General features: G+C 43.6%; 1 protein-coding gene across 3 annotated transcripts in view; it reads left to right on the forward strand.

The window, feature by feature from the left end:
- The first annotated feature begins 2,374 nt into the window (after nucleotides 1-2,374).
- C3H10orf90 (chromosome 3 C10orf90 homolog) overlaps nucleotides 2,375-20,987 on the forward strand; it is a 253,220-nt gene continuing 234,607 nt past the window's right edge. For 2 of the 3 annotated variants that reach the window (XM_030805470.1, XM_012505627.2), the window contains exon 1: nucleotides 2,964-3,232. In XM_030805470.1, coding sequence (XP_030661330.1) covers nucleotides 2,993-3,232 — 240 coding nt within the window. In that variant the 5' untranslated portion in view covers nucleotides 2,964-2,992. Of the gene's footprint in view, nucleotides 3,233-20,987 lie in introns of all 3 variants that reach the window. The other variant, XM_003277783.4, reaches the window with a different exon arrangement.

Below are 20,987 nucleotides of genomic sequence, written 5' to 3' on the forward strand. Positions count from 1 at the left end.
GCCAGTTGAGTTCCAGCTTCTCCTTAACAATCTTCCTTCTTTAGTATTAAAATGATGTGTCTGGCAATTTAGAGTCTGCCCTTTGGGAGTGATGACAGCTGGTGTCTGTCAGGCAGGTGCCCGGTGCCAGGCTCTGTCCCAAGCCCTTTACTAGTGCCAGCTGCTTCAGTCTCCACAGCAGCCCATCAAAGAAGGCACTATTGTTATCCTCTTAAATGGATGGGGAAACTGAAGCAAGGGTAGTGTGTAGTTCACCCAAGGTTGCAAGGCAAGCACTGTGACCATCAGCAGGAACCACGTCTTCTTACGTGGAGGCTGTGCTTCAAGAGGGCACAGTGGTTGGACTGTGGAGGTTGTGGCCCTGCTGGACGTGAGGAGCAACAGTTCTGAGGGCAGATGGAAGGACATCAGCTCATTCTTCTGCACCCACCCCCACCTCAGTGACCCAGACAGGAAGGCCTGTCCCAGGGAGGGTGGAGCTGCTCTCTGCTGAGCTGTGTCTGCACATGGTCAAAATTGACACACTCTAGAACCCAGGGGTGTCAGAGAAGCTAGGGGGCTTGTGGTTAAGTGGAACTGAAGCCAGAAGGGAGGAGGCTTGTCCACAATCACCTGCCAGTTTGTCTTAGGGCCTAGGTGCAAACCCATCTCCAATTGTCCATCCCGTGCTCTTTCCAGCCCTCTGACCTCTCAGTCAAGGTTCTCTCTCTCTAGGCCTCAGTTTCCTCCTCCATATAATGAGGAATTGAATCTGACAATCCCAAGGCTTCTGTCCATCCCGATTGACCAAGAATCCCAGAGACCTGCCTAAGGCCACATGACTGCTTCCTCTTGTTGGCCATACTGGCCAGTTAAGATCCAGCCACCAGCTGTGGTCAAGGGAGAGAGAAAACTCACCCATAGCCTTAATGATCTTTGGAATCTGCATAATCACCACAGGCTGGCTCTCCTTGTGACAAGTGCTCACACTAGCAGTCAGCCAACCATCAGCAAACCTCTCCATGCTGGTCTCAGAGTAGCTGATGACCAGTCCTGCTGGCCTCAGCATTGTCCAAGGTCCTTTAGTGTGTGTAGCAGTGGAAGAAAAGACTTTATTATTTGTTATCTGCCTTACAGGGTCTGCTGGACAGGAGCAGATAGGCACAAATGGGAGCTGGTTTAAATGGCGTTTTTGGGGACGCAGGGAATGACCTTCCCTGTGCCCAAACATGAAGCAGATCCCCTCTTTCCTTGGTGTCCCTGTTCAATTTTCATGTTTTTATTGCTCAAATGTCTCCCATGGCTTTCTTTATCACATTGCTTCCAAATCCAAGATGGCGCTCCGTGGTGTAGCTCCCTGGGAGTTTCCAGCATGACTCTCAGGTTTGAGTCAGCCATGGATGCCATCAGTTGGGTGCTGACACTCTCACTGACATCCTTGGGAGAGCCCCAGGCAGACCTGGGCTGTGTTCTGTTTAAGGAACCATAAACTCCACTTCACTGTGTGATCTTGAGCCAGCATTTAGTCTCTGTAGGTCTTCTACTTAAACACTCAAATGAGAATGTTGCCTTAAATGATCTCTAAAGTCTTTTCTGTCTCCTCCTTCATTGTAGTTCCCTTCTTCAATACTTCCATTGCCTCCGAAGGTGGAAGTTTAGCATTTTAGCCCCCAAGTCCTAGCCCTGCTGAGTGTGACATGCAAAGCTTCAACCTACAGCAGGAAGTCTCATAGTTCTGGGCTAGGACTGCAGCTCTGTTTTCAGGAAAGTTATCTGGAGGCCCTTCTTCCTTTAGCCTCTCCCATGGCTTTCAATGTGGGGCAGGTGAGTTAATTATTCAAGGGGGTGTCTCTGCCAAGAGAAAGTCACCTGTGGAGAAGAGTTCTGTGTCTGGACTTGGAGCACAGCCATGATGCTGTCATCCGCTTCCTCTTGGCACACACCCTTGATCCAAGGCTTGCCATTTTCACTTCTAAATTACTAGGTTAATAGAAATGGCATCAAAACATGAAATAAAGTGAGGCATATACCATGGATCTGCAATTCTAATTGATTTGAAGTTTAGAATCTGATAATTATTAGCATCGTGTTAATCTCCATTATCATATATGTAGTGAACACTGTGCAAAATAATTTGGGTAGAGAACGTGTAACTGTACTTTCGAAATGATGCCTAACGTGACTCTATTCCGTGCTGTTGTTTGTTTCACTGTTTTGCTCACCAGATCCTAACAACAACCCTGTGAGTGGCAGATGGGGTATTTTCATTCCAGTTTTCCTCCTGGTAAACTGAGGCTCAGGGTGGTGAGGGAACTTCCCATGGCTGACCCACAACCAGAGCCCCCTTCTAGGCGAGTGGACTCCACCCCCAGCCCCCACGTGACGCGCTGTTTCTCTGATGCCCTCTTGCAGCCGTTGCTGCTGCTTCTGTGCTGGGAGTTCTCTTTTTCACTTGAATGTTTTCTTCTCCAGGGCTGAGGACGCTCTTTGTATTGGTAGGCAGCTTGCACTTGTCCCTTTCAGTCCTGGCAAGTAAAAGCAGGAATTCTAAAAAGCAACGATTATTCCTCCTGGTTCCTTTGTACAGAGCCCTGTAAATAATTTATTTGGATTTGAGGGGGTAGAGACTGACAAACATATTGAATCTCTCAGTAACTGGGTGAATTTTGTGTTCAAAACTTCAATGCAGTGGAAGGAGAAATACTTCTTTGAAATCAGAGAAGACTTTGAGTGACTCGAGAGCTCAGGCGTGAGGCTGGAAACAGACCACAACAAGAAGTTTTTTTTTTTTTTTTTTTTGGCACGTAAAGGTCACCCCTGAGGCTCCCACATCCACATCCTTCACAAATGTAGCTGGGATATTGAGACGACTAGCTCTGGAGTCGGAAAACACTGGGACGGGTCCGAGCTGGGGCACTGCCCAAGTCCCTCCTGTTGCACTCAATACCTGGGTTAAACAAAGAAAATTGTGTTTGCCAGTCTCGCTAGCTAAAGTCACAAGATTCCGAGTATCATGCAGCACTCTGGAATTCCTACAAAAACTCATCAGGAGGGGTATGCTGCCCGCTACGCAGAAACGGCCGTGCATCGGACTTTTCAGATAAAAACATTTAGTACAGAGTTGAAAAACCATGTGATGGTCATGGATTTTGTGAAGAGTAACTGGTTTCCCTCCCAGAGAAGAGCCAAAGTTTGTATCATCCATATGTGTCAAGGCTTGAAGATGGCTGAGCAGACAGCCAGCAGATATGAGGTACGGCTGAGCCTGGGTGGGTGAGTGGGTACACACTTGACTCAGAGAGAGATGGACGTGTTGCTCATCAGACAGTTCAGGTGTTTTATCTGGTCTAATAAATTAATCATATATGTTTGTAGACTTCCCTAAGGGATTTGGAAAAGCCTTCTTCATTTCTGAATTTATTTTAGTTTTTGAAATATGGGGGAGGGGGAAGTATATTGGATGATAGAAACTACAGCATGTTTCTGTGAGTTAAATATTCTTAGCTCTGTATTGTTTGCAATCACCTGTCTTTAAAAGCAAATTCCTACTTGTTTCGTGTTGTGTTTTGTAGGAGAATATGTATGACATGCCTTCATCGAGTTAAAGTAGAACGATTCAAGTTAGGCCAGTAAGAATGATCTTTTATTTTTGAGAGCAAGCTCTAATTTTCAAGCAGAGACAACTTTATAAAAAAAAAAAAAAAAAAGAGAGAGAGAGAACTTTGGAGATTTAAAATGTCAAAGTGAGATCAACACATTACTCTGAAACATATTTGTATTCTGCAACTAGTATCAGCCGCAAGCAGTTATCTTTTCAGAAAGTAAACACGCATGAAATCTGATCGGCTCTTTATTGTACATGGAATAAATTATGAACAACATTGTAATTGACTCCCATATAGCTCATTTACCCATCTCTTTTGATAGATGTAACATGCAAATTGCTAATGCCTTATGAAACGGTAACCTTTCTGAATATTGATGCTGTTATTAGGAAAGCCTTCCCATGAATACTGGCAAATACGCCAGGTCTTTTGTTCCCCAGGCTGGGCAGAAGGAAGCCAGCACAGTGTGGAAGGAACAGGTTTTTCAAGGTTCAAGGCTGACTTCTTCCAGTTCCAGCCCTGGGAGTGTGAATTTCCATGTTCACAACAGAGATGTAAAGGCCACAGAAATATTGGTGCTAATTAAATTCAGTAATAGTTGTTCATTACTTCATTGCCCAATCAACCGGAGCAAAAGGTGTGCAATTGGAATATAATTGAAAGAAATCAGAGATGTCATTATTCACAAGTAATTAATCAGATGGGGACAGAATTTTATCATTGCATAATTTTCACTGAGGTTATTTTCCAGTCCTCCAGAGAGAGAAAAACTTGTTGAATTACATTATCATGCATTTTACAAAAGTGTTCATAGCTTCATTTTAAACCCTATGTAGCAAACGGTAGATCTGGCATTCTCATTTTCTTCATATCTAAAACTTCACTTATTCCTATAGCCACACTGAAGAAAACAATGTGAAAAAAGTACACCTTTTTAGGAGGTTACAAAAAACTTCAAATGTATGACAGTCACAGCTACATTTTTTTCAGAGCCCCACACCCTGCTACTATTGACAGCCAACAACTGAGCTACTGATGTTAAAATGAATGCCAGATCCAAGCCCCCACCCACAATCAGTCTGATGGGCTGGATGGACCTCACTGTGTCCATGACTCCCCAAGTTGTCCAGGAAGGGTCTACCCCCTCAGCTCAAGGGCGGGCCAAGTTTGAAAACCATCAGATGGGATTTGCACCCCCTGTCCCTCTGAACTTCAAGGTCTGCTCCTGACTTCTGGTAGCAAACATTTCTGATTTTGAACTATTCCCCATCCATTAAACTATTCTTCATGTTATTCCTACCATGACCTCTCAGCATTATTTAGATTAGGAAATTTAGGAAGAAGGAAACTTCCTTGCTCAATTTCCCAAGCTGAACTGCTGAGAGACCTCAATTAGCAGCTTCTGGGTTCTGCCTTTGGACTTGGCCCAGTGACTCCTTCTCTTCTATCGGCTCCAAGGCCATTGGTTAACCTGCCCTGGGCTTCGACCATCAAGTACTCAATGGGCTGAGAAATGAGCAAGGTCGCTGGGATGAACTCTCAATGCACAAAGGTGCTAGATTAAAGAAACTGGCTGGTTATCTGGCAAAAGGGAGTTTTGGAGATTTTATTTCTGTATAACCTTATGGATTTCAAGTTCTTCCCATGAGGTCCTGCAAATCTGCTTGATTTTAGTGTAAAACCTACAGACTCAAATTTTTCCAAAACCATGGGCTTAGTCCTGAGCTGTCTTAATGATTGGAGAAGGCACCTCTCACCTGCTGAACTGCAGCCCAGGGATGATCCAGCCACACACATACCCTTACATAGACTTCCTTCTGATAGGAGCAAGGAGCAGAGCCTGCTGCGCTGAAAGTTACCAGGATTGGGGGCAGGTAGTGGTGAGGGGTGCTGAAGGTCCCCGGGTTCATATTTTCAAAGCCTTGATGTCTGCACACTCTAAAAATGCCCCAAACTCTGAGAAATACAGTTTGTTAATGTCTCTCCCTGCATATGTTTTTGATGAATTTCAGACATCAATGTAGCCATAACTGGAGGATGGGATGAGCCTATATTGGAGCTCTGCCTTCTGTCCACATGGCAAGCAGGGACACTTTCTGAGACTCTCTATGCAGCAGAGCTTGCATGGTTTTGCCATCTTGGGAAGGGAAACCTCATAGAACTCAGTGATGTGCTCATATCTCCTGTGGTGTGAATGTAAGTGAGCGTCTCCTGATTGACTGTGGAGACCTTTCTGATGGTAGGTGCAGGCTGAGATTCATCAGCTAAGGCTCACCCATCTGTCCTCTGATAGGCGACAGTTTCTAATGCCTTTAATCATTAGATGAGCCAAAGAAAAATTTTTGTATTTGGAAATCACTATTTGGCCATGCCTCCTGATATTTTTCAAAATCTCCATCGTCATTTCCATCTCTCTTTTCTATTCATTCTTAAAAAAAATTGGGTTTAGTCAGCTGGGTGTGGTGGCTCACGCCTGTAATCCCAGCACTTTGGGAGGCCGAGGTGGGTAGATCACGAGTCAGGAGATCAAGACCATCCTGGCCTACACGGTGAAACCCTGTCTCTACTAAAAATACAAAAAATTAGCTGGGTGTGGTGGCGGGTGCCTGTAGTCCCAGCTACTCGGGAGGCTGAGGCAGGAGAATAGCATGAATCTGGGAGGTGGAGCTTGCAGTGAGCCGAGATCGTGCCACTGCATTCCAGCCTGGACAACAGAGCAACACTCTGTTTCCAAAACAAAACAAAACAAACAAAAAAAATTGGGTTTAGCCACTGGCTGAGTAGAATCATAGTGAACTTTTTTTTTTTGAGACAGGGTCTTGCTCTGTCACCCAAGATGGAGTGCAGTGGCGCGATCTCGGCTCACTGCAACCTCTGCGTCCCGGGTTCAAACGATTCTCCTGCCTCAGCCTCCTGAGTAGCTGGGATTACAGGCGCCCGCCACCATGCCTGGCTAATTTTTTTTTGTATTTTTAGTAGAGATGGGGTTTCACCATATTGGCCAGGCTGGTCTCGAACTCCTGACCTCATGATCCACCCGCCTTGGCCTTCCAAAGTGCTGGGATTACAGGTATGAGCCACCGTGCCTGGCCTCATAGTGAACTTTTTAAGGAACTGCATATGCCTCTGGTGCAGCCATGGCCATTGTGACTCAGTGGGCCCAAAGCAGCGTGAAGGCACTGGCAATGACAGACAAAGAAGAACACTTACCAAGTGACTCCTTTCGTCTCCCATGCCCCTCCTCGTGCTCATGCTTTCCTCTACCTTCTTGAGCTGTTTTAAGGTCCTTATCTGCTCATTTTATCAGCATCTGTTATTTCTGCATCGTTTCTAGTGATTGATTGTCCTCCTGATTATGGGTCATGCTTCTTTGCACACTAGGTAATTTTAAAATTGAATTTTGGATATTGTGACTCTTACATTGTTTGGTGTTTGATTTTGTTAAGGTTAAGTTATCTGAAAACAGCTTGACCCTTTTGAGGCTTACTTTTTGGATTTGTTTGGACTTGTTGAAATATCCCTGGGGATATTCGGTAATGTCTGGAGACAGTTTGGTTGTGACAACCTTGGGGAAAATGCTACTGGTGGCTAATGGGTAGAGGCCAGAGATGCAGCTAATATTCTACAATGCACAGGGCAGTGCCACCTTCAACCCCGCAACAAAGAATTAGCTGAAAATGTCCATGGTGTTGAGGCCGAGAAACCCTGATGTGGGCTAATTTAGTCCCAGTGTTACAACATGACCCTTCTGAGGACTCTACCTGATGTCTCGTGTGTGACAAGGTGTTTGTACCTTGGCTGGCGGGAGCCTAAATTGCTTCCATGTAGGTCCTGAATGATGTGACCTGCCACTCTCTGGAAGTTCTTTTCTTGGTTTCAGGTATTTTTCTCTTGGGCAGGTGCAGATCAGTATTCAGGCAAAGACCTGGGAAGTTCCCTGCAGGCTGCTGGAACTCTCCTTTGCAGTTCTCTTCTTCCTAAATTCCATCTACATCAGCCTCTCTAATTTCCGTCTCTACCTCCTCTACTCAGCAAAGACCCCAGGCTCAGCTGAGTTTCCCCTCCCAAGCTACAACCTGGACACTGCCTCCAGGTGGGGACACTTGTAGGACTCACCTGTCTTGTTTTCCTCCTCTCAGGGGTCATAGTGCTGCATTGCTTGTTGTTCAATATCTGGAAATCATTGTTTCTTGGCTGTTGTCTGGTTTCTCTATCATGGCTGGAAGAAGAAGTCTCCCAGAGTGGTTTCAATATCCCACCATAGTTTGGAAACTTAGCTCTGGGCTTTGAGGAATGTTTTCCAGTGGTTGGAGTACACCGTTCAGTCTTGTAAAATAAAAGCACTCAAGTTTTAAGTACTTGGGCTTCAAGAGAACTTGATTCAGGAAATAAAGAGGTCACTGAGACCAAACAGGAGGTAAAGAGAACATTTCCTTTCTTCTCACAGTTATCAAAAGGTGCAAAACAATTTTCCCTATTTCCAGACCAAGTTGAAGAGCTTAGCCAGATCAAAGCTTTTGGAGTCTCACCTTTCCCCCTGAAGTCCCGGCCTCCAAGGAGTATTTTTGCTGTGATGTTCTTATGGCTCTGACTGCAGTGAAGACTCTACCTCCAGCCTGAGGAGGACTGAGAAAAGGCTGTTTCACAAAGGGCAATAAAGATTTCCACGAGCTCTGCCACTCCGCCAACAGGCTGGGAGACCCTGCCTCATTCCTGTGCCTTGCCTGCTGTCTGGTGGGTGCTGGGGCTCCTCCTAGAAGCCTCAGCTCAGCCTCCACTGGCAATGGCTGATGGCCTCCATTCAAATGCAGACATGAGAAGCCCAAGAGCCAAGAGGGAAATGAAATGGCTGTATTTGGGTCTCAATGCTGCCCTCTTGCCATGTTCTTCCAGCACCTGCCAACTGGAGCTGCCTGTCAGAGGGCAAGGTCCTAAAGAGGTGTGGGGAGTTGGAGGTCTGAAGTCAGTTTTGTTGCATCAGGAGGCATATCTGGTGAGGTCTCCAATCTTGCTACAATGGACAGTATTTAATGAGAGGTCAAGTGTGAGTTGATCCAGGGCATTGGCAGCTTAGGCTTATAAGATCTATCTGACATCATTTTGGTCAATTTCCACCAGGGAATTGGGAATTTGTGGGGAGACCATATCTACATTTCAGTCAAACTAAGGGAGAGAAGAGACGGCAGATGACAGGTTGTGGTGTGGTTAAGAGAAAGAGCACTGGGTTGAGACTGTCTGGGCTCTCACCAGCTGAGTGACCGTGGCAATTTTCTTCTTCTCTTTGAGCCTAGTTTTCTTATCTGTGTTCACATGAACAATGATAATATCTGCCTTACAGCGTTGCTGGGGGCATTACAAGAGATAACGTATATAAAGGGTTAAGTCTTGGGGCTAGCATGGTGGCTGTACACCGTGAAAGTGACACAGAGCCACAGCACCAAGACGTGGCCCCTGGGTGCAGGCGAATTGTAACCAGTGATTTATGGATGCTGCTGCTTTGTAAGTGGGTCCTGTTTAAATTGGGGTGAAACACTTCCCTTCCCTGCTTCCCCACACTCAAAGCGTCAGGTCACAGAGACTTATGACCTTCTATATTCTTGGCTTAGGGTAATCTCCATTCCCTAAGCAATTCAGAGATTAGTCATCAAATTGGCTAGGGCCTGAATGCACAGTTTTCATTCAGAGCACACCCGCTCCTGGGGCCAGCTGCAAATTCCATCACGGACAAGAGACTCTTGAGAGTGTGAGTTCATCCACACCTGATTCCCTCACGATAAAGCTAGGGCTAAGGCAGAAAGCATTAATGAGGCATTTTTGACATAAAATGGACCTCCCTAGGAACAAGGATCTGAATAGGGTTTTACCATCTTATGGAAGATTGCATGGCCCTCACACCTTAGTGTACTTTAGAATCCTTAGAACTTTCTAAAAATTCAGACTCCTGGGTTCTGGGAGGGGTGGCGTCCAGAAATCTATGTTTTTAAATAGAGTACTTGGTGGTTCTGTTGCAGTTCTGAAACCATGATCTGCAAGTTCTAGACCAATATTTTCCAACCGCACGAGCCCCAAAGAAAGTCATAAAAAAGCCAGTTGAATTGTCCATGTTAAGAAAACTGGTGTGTAGAAGGGCAGGGGTGGGGGCAGATGTGAGTCAGAGAGGAGAGTGTGGAAGCCAGGACCACTGTGTGCAAGGAGAGCTGAGAGATGAGATGGAACAAAAGAGGCTGGTGTCAGCTGATTCCTGAATTGCCTCATTGAAGCTCACCACAGCTGTGTGAGACACATGAGGCCTATTTTTCCAAAGAGAAAATTCTGTGAGGCCAGAGAGATGGCGCAGGCTGCACATTGACACAGTTAGGAGTGGCGGAAGGAGGATTCCATCTATGTTACATCTTCTTCTGCAGATTGTACTTCTCATGGGGTGCTGGGTAGGGGGCAGCACATCTCCTGACAACAGCTAGAACCCAGGGAGGTTCAGAGCTAACTACAGAGAAAGTCAACTACACCAGAATCAAGTGGTTAGGGGCAGTCATCATGCCTCTCTAAATCGGGTGCTCTTTCTCTTTCCTTCTGATTGAGACATTTGTCCCTCCACAGCTTTCTCACTGAGAACTTCCTTACAGTTCTGAGGACCACATGTGTTCTTACCACCCTCTGTTTTTGCCACTCTAGGTCTTCTTCCTCCTCTAGTGGAGCAGACGGATCAAAGAGGAAACACTTGGGCTTGCTCTTGTATCAAATATGTATTAAGGACTTACTATGTGCCAGGAACTATGGTAGGTGCTGGGGATACAGACGTCAAAGAGGCTTATCATCTGATCAAGGAGGCACCCATCCCAATGATGCCAGGCCAGGGTGTCTACACAGAGTTGTGGATCCAGAGAACTCAGCAAAAATGCATGGAGGAGACCTTTGGGCACATTCTTTATGGAAGAGTGGGAGGTTTCCAGGCATGGGGGGACAGAGAGAGTATAGGCAAATAGGGAAAGGGAGGACATTTTAGGCAGAAGGAATGGCAATTTCTGCATGGGGGCACAGGAAGGGAAAACCTAAACAGAACCCAGTAGTCTCTCTGAGCTGAGGAGACACAGGGTGTGACTGTAATTTGCATGGCACACTTCTTGAGAGGAAAAAGAAGAGCTCCAGAAGTTTGCTTCAGGCCCTCTTGAGTCTGGCTGAAAATTAATCTGTGCTGTATAGGGAGAAAGTCTCTATGACCAGACAGAGAAAACTGGCAAGGAAAGAACATCTTACTGGGGAGCTGTGAGATGAGCACTTCTCAGCACTACCTCAGAGTCATGAATCATTCAGGTCCTTCACCACCTGGAATGTAAAGACCTCACTGAATACCTGGAAAATCACCTAGAGCCCCGAGAAGGGTCTTGTCTTAGTAGTGCAGCTAAACTCGCCTCAGTAAAGGCTACCCTAGATCCACCCATAATAATTTTAAAACCAGTTGTTGAAATAATCAAGCCATTCCTCAAGTGGTTTAGCTGGCAAGAAAAGTTCAACCTTTTTTTTTTTTTAACAAGACTACAACAAAATCCAGCAAGTAATAATATAAAATTTACAATGTCTGTCATCCAATCAAAATTACTAAACATTCAAAGAATCCAGAGCATATGACTCATAACCAAGATAATACTGGTTAGTAAAAACAGATTCATTAATGATGCAAATGAGAGAATTAGCAAGCAATGATCTATTAAAAGGCTATTACAGATATTATAATTATATTGTTTTCCCTTTAAATTCAAGGATTTAAGAAAAGACGTCACCATAATGGGGCAAGAAATGGATGATTTTTAAAAAAGATCTTCTTGTTAAGAAAAAAATGACACTATCTAAAATGGAAATTTTACTGGATGGGATTAACAGCAGATTGGATGCTGCAGAAAAAAAGATCAACGAACTTTCCAAAATGAAGACAAGAGAGAAAAAATAAAAAAAGAGACAGAGAGCAAGAGTGAGATTTGGAGAGGGAGAGACAGCAGGAGACAAAGAGCACTGTAAGATCTATCTGACATCATTTTGGTCAAATTCCACCAGGGAACTGGGAACTTGTGGGGAAACCATATCCACATTTCAGCCAAACCAAGGGAGAGAAGAGATGGCAGATGACAGGTGGTGGTGTGGTTAAGAGAAAGAGCACTGGGTTGAGACTGTCTGGGCTCTTACTAGCTGAGTGACCGTGGCAATTTTCTTCTTCTCTTTGAGCCTAGTTTTCTTATCTGTGTTCATATGAACAATGATAATATCTGCCTTATAGCATTGTTGGGGGCATTAAAAGAGATAACCTATATAAAAGGTTGAGACTTGGAATTGGTATGGAGGCTGTACCCCATGAAAATTAGTTGCTGTTGTTGTCCAAGTTTGAACATACGTTTTCCTGCCATTTCCAACTCTATCACAGAGCCGCGGCACAAAGACGTGGCCCCTGGGTGCAGGCAAATTATAACTAGTACTTTATGGATGCTGCTCCTGTGACCTGGAGGATGATGTCAAGAAGCCCAACACACGTATGATTAGATACACAGAAAGAATGTGGGGGAGGAGTGAGGAGAAAAAAGATTTGAAGAAATAATGGCTAAAAGTTTTCCAAGTTAATGACATTTGTGTCAAGCATACAATAGCAGAAGCCAGATTCTCGAGGTTGTCCCATGCCGCATTAAGTGTTTCCAAAATCATGGTCCACAGGGTTAACAGTAGGGGTTCTCTAGTCCAAGGGAAATGATCACCATACACAAATTAACTGAAGCAGCTAGCTGCTGTACTTATGACTGAGATGATATCAGTTTAGGGCAGGATCACGTATTGTGTCTGTTATGATTGGCTATTAGAAAAAGGAAAAAATCTGGCAGACACAATCTGTATTTGTTTTTTATTGCTGCCTAACAAATTATTACAAGCATAGCAGCTTAAAACAACACCATTGATTATTTGTAGATCAGAAGTCCTGGTGTAGATTAGATGGCTTCTCTGATTAGGATGTCTTCAGGTTGAATCAAGGTGTCACCTGAGACTGTGATCTCTGAGGCTTTGGGATCCTCTTCCAAGATCACTGGTTCATGGCAGAATTCAGTTCCTTGTGGCTACAGGACTGAAGTCCCCATTTTCTTACTGGCTGTTAGCCAGAGACATTCTCAGCTTTTAGAGGACTGCTTCAGGTCACTGTCTGAGGCTCTAGTCGTGGGCAGCTCACAATATGTTGTTTGCTTCTTCAAGGCCAGAAGGAGAATCTCTGCAACTTTGAATCTCTCTGACTTCTTTTTTTTATTATTTTTTATTTTTTTATTTTTATTTTATTATTATTATACTTTAAGTTTTAGGATACATGTGCACAATGTGCAGGTTTGTTATGTATGCATGTGCCATGTTGGTGTGCTGTATCCATTAACTTGTCATTTAACATTAGGTATATCTCCTAATGCTATCCCTCCCCCCTCCCCCCACCCCACAACAGTCCCCGGAGTGTGATGTTCCCCCTCCTGTGTCCATGTGTTCTCATTGTTCAATTCCCACCTATGAGTGAGAACATGCGGTGTTTGGTTTTTTGTCCTTGCGATAGTTTGCTGAGAATGATGGTTTCCAGTTTCATCCATGTCCCTACAAAGGACATGAACTCATCATTTTTTATGGCTGCATAGCATTCCATGGTGTATATGTGCCACATTTTCTTAATCCAGTCTATTGTTGTTGGACATTTGGGTTGGTTCCAAGTCTTTGCTATTGTGAATAGTGCCGCAGTAAACATATGTGTGCATGCGTCTTTATAGCAGCATGATTTATAATCCTTTGGGTATATACCCAGTAATGGGATGGCTGGGTCAAATGGTATTTCTAGTTCTAGATCCCTGAGGAATCGCCACACTGACTTCCACAATGGTTGAACTAGTTTACAATCCCACCAACAGTGTTAAAGTGTTCCTATTTCTCCACATCCTCTCCAGCACCTGTTGTTTCCTGACTTTTTAATGATGGCCATTCTAACTGGTGTGAGATGGTATCCCATTGTGGTTTTGGTTTGCATTTCTCTGATGGCCAGCGATGATGAGCATTTTTTCATGTGTTTTTTGGCTGCATAAATGTCTTCTTTTGGGAAGTGTCTGTTCATATCCTTCGCCCACTTTTTGATGGGGTTGTTTGTTTTTTTCTTGTAAATTTGTTTGAGTTCACTGTAGATTCTGGATATTAGCCCTTTGTCAGATGAGTAGGTTGCGAAAATTTTCTCCCATTTTGCAGGTTGCCTGTTCACTCTGATGGTAGTGTCTTTTGCTGTGCAGAAGCTCTTTGGTTTAATTCGATCCCATTTGTCAATTTTGGCTTCTGTTGCCATTGCTTTTGGTGTTTTAGACATAAAGTCCTTGCCCATGCCTATGTCCTGAATGGTATTGCCTAGGTTTTCTTCTAGGGTTTTTATGATTTTAGGTCTAACATGTAAGTCTTTAATCCATCTTGAATTAATTTTTGTATAAGGTGTAAGGAAGGGATCCAGTTTCAGCTTTCTACATATGGCTAGCCAGTTTTGCCTGCACCATTTATTAAATAGGGAATCCTTTCCCCATTGCTTGTTTTTGTCAGGTTTGTCAAAGATCAGATGGTTGTAGATATGTGGCATTATTTCTGAGAGCTCTGTTCTGTTCCATTGATCTATATCTCTGTTTTGGTACCAGTATCATGCTGTTTTGGTTACTGTAGCCTTGTAGTATAGTTTGAAGTCAGGTAACGTGATGCCTCCGGCTTTGTTCTTTTGGCTTAGGATTGACTTGGTGATGCAGGCTGTTTTTTGGTTCCATATGAACTTTAAAGTAGTTTTTTCCAATTCTGTGAAGAAAGTCATTGGTGGCTTGATGGGGATGGCATTGAATCTATAAATTACCTTGGGCATTATGGCCATTTTCACGATATTGATTCTTCCTACCCATGGGCATGGAATGTTCTTCCATTTGTTTGTATCCTCTTTTATTTCATTAAGCAGTGGTTTGTAGTTCTCCTTGAAGAGGTCCTTCACATCCCTTGTAAGTTGGATTCCTAGGTATTTTATTCTCTTTGAAGCAACTGTGAATGGGAGTCCACTCATGATTTGGCTCTCTGTTTGTCTGTTATTGGTGTATAAGAATGCTTGTGATTTTTGTACATTGATTTTGTATCCTGAGACTTTGCTGAAGCTGCTTATCAGCTTAAGGAGATTTGGGGCTGAGACAATGGGATTTTCTAGATATACAATCATGTCATCTGCAAAGAGGGACAATTTGACTTCCTCTTTTCCTAATTGAATACCCTTTATTTCCTTCTCCTGCCTGATTGCCCTGGCCAGAACTTCCAACACTATGTTGAATAGGAGTGGTGAGAGAGGGCATCCCTGTCTTGTGCCAGTCTTCAAAGGGAATGCTTCCAGTTTTTGCCCATTCAGTATGATATTGGCTGTGGTTTTGTCATAGATAGCTGTTATTATTTTGAGATACGTCCCATGAACACCTAATTTATTGAGAGTTTTTAGCATGAAGCGTTGTTGAATTTTGTCGAAGGCCTTTTCTGCATCTATTGAGATAATCATGTAGTTTTTGTCTTTGGTTCTGTTTATATGCTGGATTACATTTATTGATTTGCATAAGTTGAACCAGCCTTGCATCCCAGGGATGAAGCATGGTGGATAAGCTTTTTGATGCGCTGCTGGATTCGGTTTGCCAGTATTTTATTGAGGATTTTTGCATCAATGTTCATCAAGGATATTTGTCTAAAATTCTGTTTTTTGGTTGTGTCTCTGCCAGGCTTTGGTATCAGGATGATGCGGGTCTCATAAAATGAGTTAGGGAGGATTCCCTCTTTTCCTATTGATTGGAATAGTTTCAGAAGGAATGGAACCAGCTCCTCCTTGTACCTCTGGTAGAATTCGGCTGTGAATCCATCTGGTCCTGGACTTTTTTTGGTTGGTAAGCTATTGATTATTGCCACAATTTCAGAGCCTGTTATTGGTCTATTCAGAGATTCAACTTCTTCCTGGTTTGGTCTTGGGAGGGTGTGTGTGTGGAGGAATTTATCCATTTCTTCCAGATTTTCTAGTTTATTTGCGTAGAGGTGTTTGTAGTATTCTCTGATGGTAGTTTGTATTTCTGTGGGATCGGTGGTGATATCCCCTTTATCATTTTTTATTGCGTCTGTTTGATTCTTCTCTCTTTTCTTCTTTATTAGTCTTGCTAGTGGTCTATCAATTTTGTTGATCTTTTCAAAAAACCAGCTCCTGGATTCATTAATTTTTTGAAGGGTTTTTTGTGTCTCTATTTCCTTCAGTTCTGTTCTGATTTTAGTTATTTCTTGCCTTCTGCTAGCTTTTGAATGTGTTTGCTCTTGCTTTTTTAGTTCTTTTAATTGTAATGTTAGGGTATCAATTTTGGATCTTTCCTGCTTTCTCTTGTGGGCATTTAGTGCTATAAATTTCCCTCTACACACTGCTTTGAATGTGTCCCAGAGATTCTGGTATGTTGTGTCTTTGTTCTCATTGGTTTCAAAGAACATCTTTATTTCTGCCTTCATTTTGTTATGTACCCAATAGTCATTCAGGAGCAGGTTGTTCAGTTTCCATGTAGTTGAGTGGTTTTGAGTGACTTTCTTAATCCTGAGTTCTAGTTTGATTGCATTGTGGTCTGAGAGACAGTTTGTTATAATTTCTGTTCTTTTACATTTGCTGAGGAGAGCTTTACTTCCAACTATGTGGTCAATTTTGGGATAGGTGTGGTGTGGTGCTGAAAAAAATGTATGTTCTGTTGATTTGGGGTGGAGAGTTCTGTAGATGTCTATTAGGTCTGCTTGTTGCAGAGCTGAGTTCAATTCCTGGGTATCCTTGTTAACTTTCTGTCTTATTGATCTGTCTAATGTTGACAGTGGGATGTTAAAGTCTCCCATTATTATTGTGTGGGAGTCTAAGTCTCTTTGTAGGTCACTAAGGACTTGCTTTATGAATCTGGGTGCTCCTGTATTGGATGCATATATATTTAGGATAGTTAGCTCTTCTTGTTGAATTGATCCCTTTACCATTATGTAGTGGCCTTCTTTGTCTCTTTTGATCTTTGTTGGTTTAAAGTCTATTTTATCAGAGACTAGGATTGCAACCCCTGCCTTTTTTTGTTTTCCATTTGCTTGGTAGATCTTCCTCCATCCCTTTATTTTGAGCCGATGTGTGTCTCTGCATGTGAGATGGGTTTCCTGAATACAGCACATTGATGGGTCTTGACTCTTTATCCAATTTGCCAGTCTGTGTCTTTTAATTGGAGCATTTAGCCCATTTACATTTAAAGTTAATATTGTTATGTGTGAATTTGATCCTGTCATTATGATGTTAGCTGGTTATTTTGCTCGTTAGTTGATGCAGTTTCTTCCTAGCCTTGATGGTCTTTACATTTTGGCATGTTTTTGCAGTGGCTGGTACCAGTTGTTCCTTTCCATGTTTAGTGCTTCCTTCAGGAGCTCCTTTAGGGCAGGCCTGGTGGTGACAAAATCTCTCAGCATTTGCTTGTCTGTAAAGTATTTTATTTCTCCTTCACTTATGAAGCTTAGTTTGGCTGGATATGAAATTCTGGGTTGAAAATTCTTTTCCTTAAGAATGTCGAATGTTGGCCCCCACTCTCTTCTGGCTTGTAGAGTTTCTGCCGAGAGATCTGCTGTTAGTCTGATGAGCTTCCCTTTGTGGGTAACCCAACCTTTCTCTCTGGCTGCCCTTAACATTTTTTCCTTCATTTCAACTTTGGTGAATCTGACAATTATGTGTCTTGGAGTTGCTCTTCTCGAGGAGTATCTTTGTGGTGTTCTCTGTATTTCCTGAATCTGAATGTCGGCCTGCCTTGCTAGATTGGGGAAGTTCTCCTGGATAATATCCTGCAGAGTGTTTTCCAACTTGGTTCTATTCTCCCCATCACTTTCAGGGACATCACTTTCACATAGTCCCATATTTCTTGGAGGCTTTGTTCATTTCTTTTTATTCTTTTTTCTCTAAACTTCCCTTCTCACTTCATTTCATTCATTTCATCTTCCATCACTGATACCCTTTCTTCCAGTTGATTGCATTGGCTCCTGAGGCTTCTGCGTTCTTTACGTAGTTCTCGAGCCTTGGCTTTCAGCTCCATCAGCTCCTTTAAGGACTTCTCTGTATTGGTTATTCTAGTTATCCATTCGTCTAATTTTTTTTCAAAGTTTCTAACTTCTTTGCCATTGGTTTGAATTTCCTCCTGTAGCTCGGAGTAGTTTGATCGTCTGAAGCCTTCTTCTCTCAACTTGTCAAAGTCATTCTCCATCCAGCTCTGTTCTGTTGCTGCTGAGGAGCTGCGTTCCTTTGGAGGAGGAGAGGCGCTCTGCTTTTTATAGTTTCCAGTTTTTCTGCTGTTTTTTCCCCATCTTTGTGGTTTTATCTACTTTTGGTGTTTGATGATGGTGAGGTAAAGATGGGTTTTTCATGTGGATGTCCTTTCTGTTTGTTAGTTTTCCTTCTAACAGACAGGACCCTCAGCTGCAGGTCTGTTAGAGTTTACTAGAGGTCCACTCCAGACCCTGTTTGCCTGGGTGTCAGCAGCGGTGGCTGCAGAACAGCGGTGGCTGTAGAACAGTGGATTTTGGTGACCCGCAAATGCTGCTGCCTGATCGTTCCTCTGGAAGTTTTGTCTCAGAGGCATACCCGGCCGTGTGAGGTGTCAGTCTGCCCCTAATTGTGGGTGCCTTCCAGTTAGGCTGCTTGGGGGTCAGGGACCCACTTGAGGAGGCAGTCTGCCCGTTCTCAGATCTCCAGCTGCATGCTGGGAGAACCACTACTCTCTTCAAAGCTGTCAGACAGGGACATTTAAGTCTGCAGAGGTTACTGCTGTCTTTTTGTTTGTCTGTGCCCTGCCCCCAGAGGTGGAGCCTACAGAGGCAGGCAGGCCTCCTTGAGCTGTGGTGGGCTCCACGCAGTTCGAGCTTCCAGGCTGCTTTGTTTACCTAATCAAGCCTGGGCAATGGCAGGCGCCCCTCCCCCAGCCTCGCTGCCACCTTGCAGTTTGATCTCAGACTGCTGTACTAGCAATCAGTGAGACTCCGTGGGCATAGGACCCTCCGAGCCAGGTGCGGGATATAATCTCCTGGTGTGCCGTTTGTTAAGCATGTTGGAAAAGTGCAGTATTAGGGTGGGAGTGACCAGATTTTACAGGTGCCATCTGTCACCCCTTTCTTTGACTAGGAAAGGGAACTCCCTGACCCCTTGCACTTCCCGAGTGAGGCAGTGCCTCACCCTGCTTCGGCTCATGCATGGTGCGCTGCACCCACTATCCTGCACCTGCTGTCTGGCACTCCCTAGTGAGATGAACCTGGTACCTCAGATGGAAATGCAGAAATCACCCGTCTTCTGCGTTGCTCATGCTGGGAGCTGTAGACCAGAACTGTTCCTATTCAGCCATCTTGGCTCCACCAAATCTCTCTGACTTCTTTAAAAGGCTAACCTGACTAGGTCAGGCCTGTCTGATATAATCTCCCTTTTGATTGACTCAATGTCAACTGATTAGTAGCCTTGATTACATCTGTAAAACCCAACCCTTTTGCTATATAATGTAACTTAATCATGGATGTGATAGCCTGTCATATTCATAGGATCTTTTCACCATCAAAGACAGGGGAACATATAGGGCATGTACACCAAGGGGAATCTTAAAAATCATCTGAGTATTTGGCCTGCCACATTATATTTTAAGTTTTTGCATCTGTGGAGTAAAGGAAATAGAAGGAGCCCTTGGGATTCAAAGCACGTAGGTTGAAGTCTCTGTCTGGGAGCTCCATGAGGCAAAGTGCACATCATCTGCTCTAGCTCACCATGTGCCCCTGGCAGCAGGTCAGCACTCAGTAGACATTTGTGGGATGCATTATGAATGAAGAAATGAATAAATAGAAGTGCATGCAGTATGTTTTAGATGAGCACCTGAGGCCAGGGTGAATGATAGTTGATTACTTAGTGCATGTAAGAGATCTTCCTTGATTCAATACTTACATTAGTCTCTTTTACAGATTCACTTATTTTTCAGTGATCACAGACAGACAGATGGACAAACAGGTAACAGCTCTAGTTTGTCCAAATGAAGCTAAAAATGAAGGTCACTTTGTTTGATCAATGTTTTCATTAATCCAATTCCAAAAAGTGGAATTATTTAATTTCCTCTCTGTGAGTCTAATTTATATCTCTTCTCCATCTAGAAAGGACTTTGAGACAGCTCTAAAAATGAGTATCTTGGAAAATATCCCAAATTTAGGAATAATAACATATTAGAGAAACCAATAGGGCTGAAGACAAATGGGAGAAATATTTTCTCAAATATTTTCTGCAAGAAACCACCTCCCAGCAGAGTAGCCGGCAGCCAGGGGCAAGTGAATTGGCAACCAAGGGCCTGATGCCTCTGATTCGGCCCTCAATTTACAGAAAGCTCACAGATCTCCTTATTTTAGCCGCAAATGCTCTCAACTCCTCACTGACGCTTTCTGGAAACTGCCAGCTTCTCAGTGCATGGCTCTAGGTTGGCTGCCTCACATCGTGCTAGTTTTCAAGGCAGGCTGTTTAGTGGTGATGTCCTGGGTCAGCTGTGTGAAAGGGACTTGGCTACTGGATATGCAGAGAGGCTCAGAAGTGAATGGGAGATGCCGTGTGCTTATATCCTCACTGCTGATTGGAAGTAGGAAAGCTCTGTAGTTCCCAATGCGTGCAGCCACTGTGCTGGCTGTCAGATATACAGGAAAAGAAACCATGAAGACTCTGTGGAGCAGCTCCACAATAATGGCTACTTATTCAGGTTCAGCCTCTGCAATCTGGAGGAAGCTTGCAAAATGAAAATCTGATTCCCTCGTTTTAAAACTAGGGAAAGGGGTTGTTTGTTTTTTTCTTGTAAATTTGTTTGAGTTCATTGTAGATTCTGGATATTAGCCCTTTGTCAGATGAGTAGGTTGTGAAAATTTTCTCCCATTCTGTAGGTTGCCTGTTCACTCTGATGGTAGTTTATTTTGCTGTGCAGAAGCTCTTTAGTTTAATTAGATCCCATTTGTCAATTTTGGCTTTTGTTTCCATTGCTTTTGGTGTTTTAGTCATGAAGTCTTTGCCCATGCCTATGTCCTCAATGGTATTGCCTAGGTTTTCTTCTAGGGTTTTTATGGTTTTAGGTCTAACATGTAAGTCTTTAATCCATCTTGAATTAATTTTTGTATAAGGTGTAAGGAAGGGATCCAGTTTCAGCTTTCTACATATGGCTAGCCAGTTTTCCCAGCACCATTTATTAAATAGGGAATCATATGAACAGACACTTCTCAAAAGAAGACATTTACGCAGCCAAAAAAACATGAAAAAATGCTCATCATCACTGGCCATCAGAGAAATGCAAATCAAAACCACAATGAGATACCATC

The sequence above is a fragment of the Nomascus leucogenys genome, chromosome 3 (assembly GCF_006542625.1).
Source record: "Nomascus leucogenys isolate Asia chromosome 3, Asia_NLE_v1, whole genome shotgun sequence".
Lineage (NCBI taxonomy): Eukaryota > Metazoa > Chordata > Mammalia > Primates > Hylobatidae > Nomascus > Nomascus leucogenys.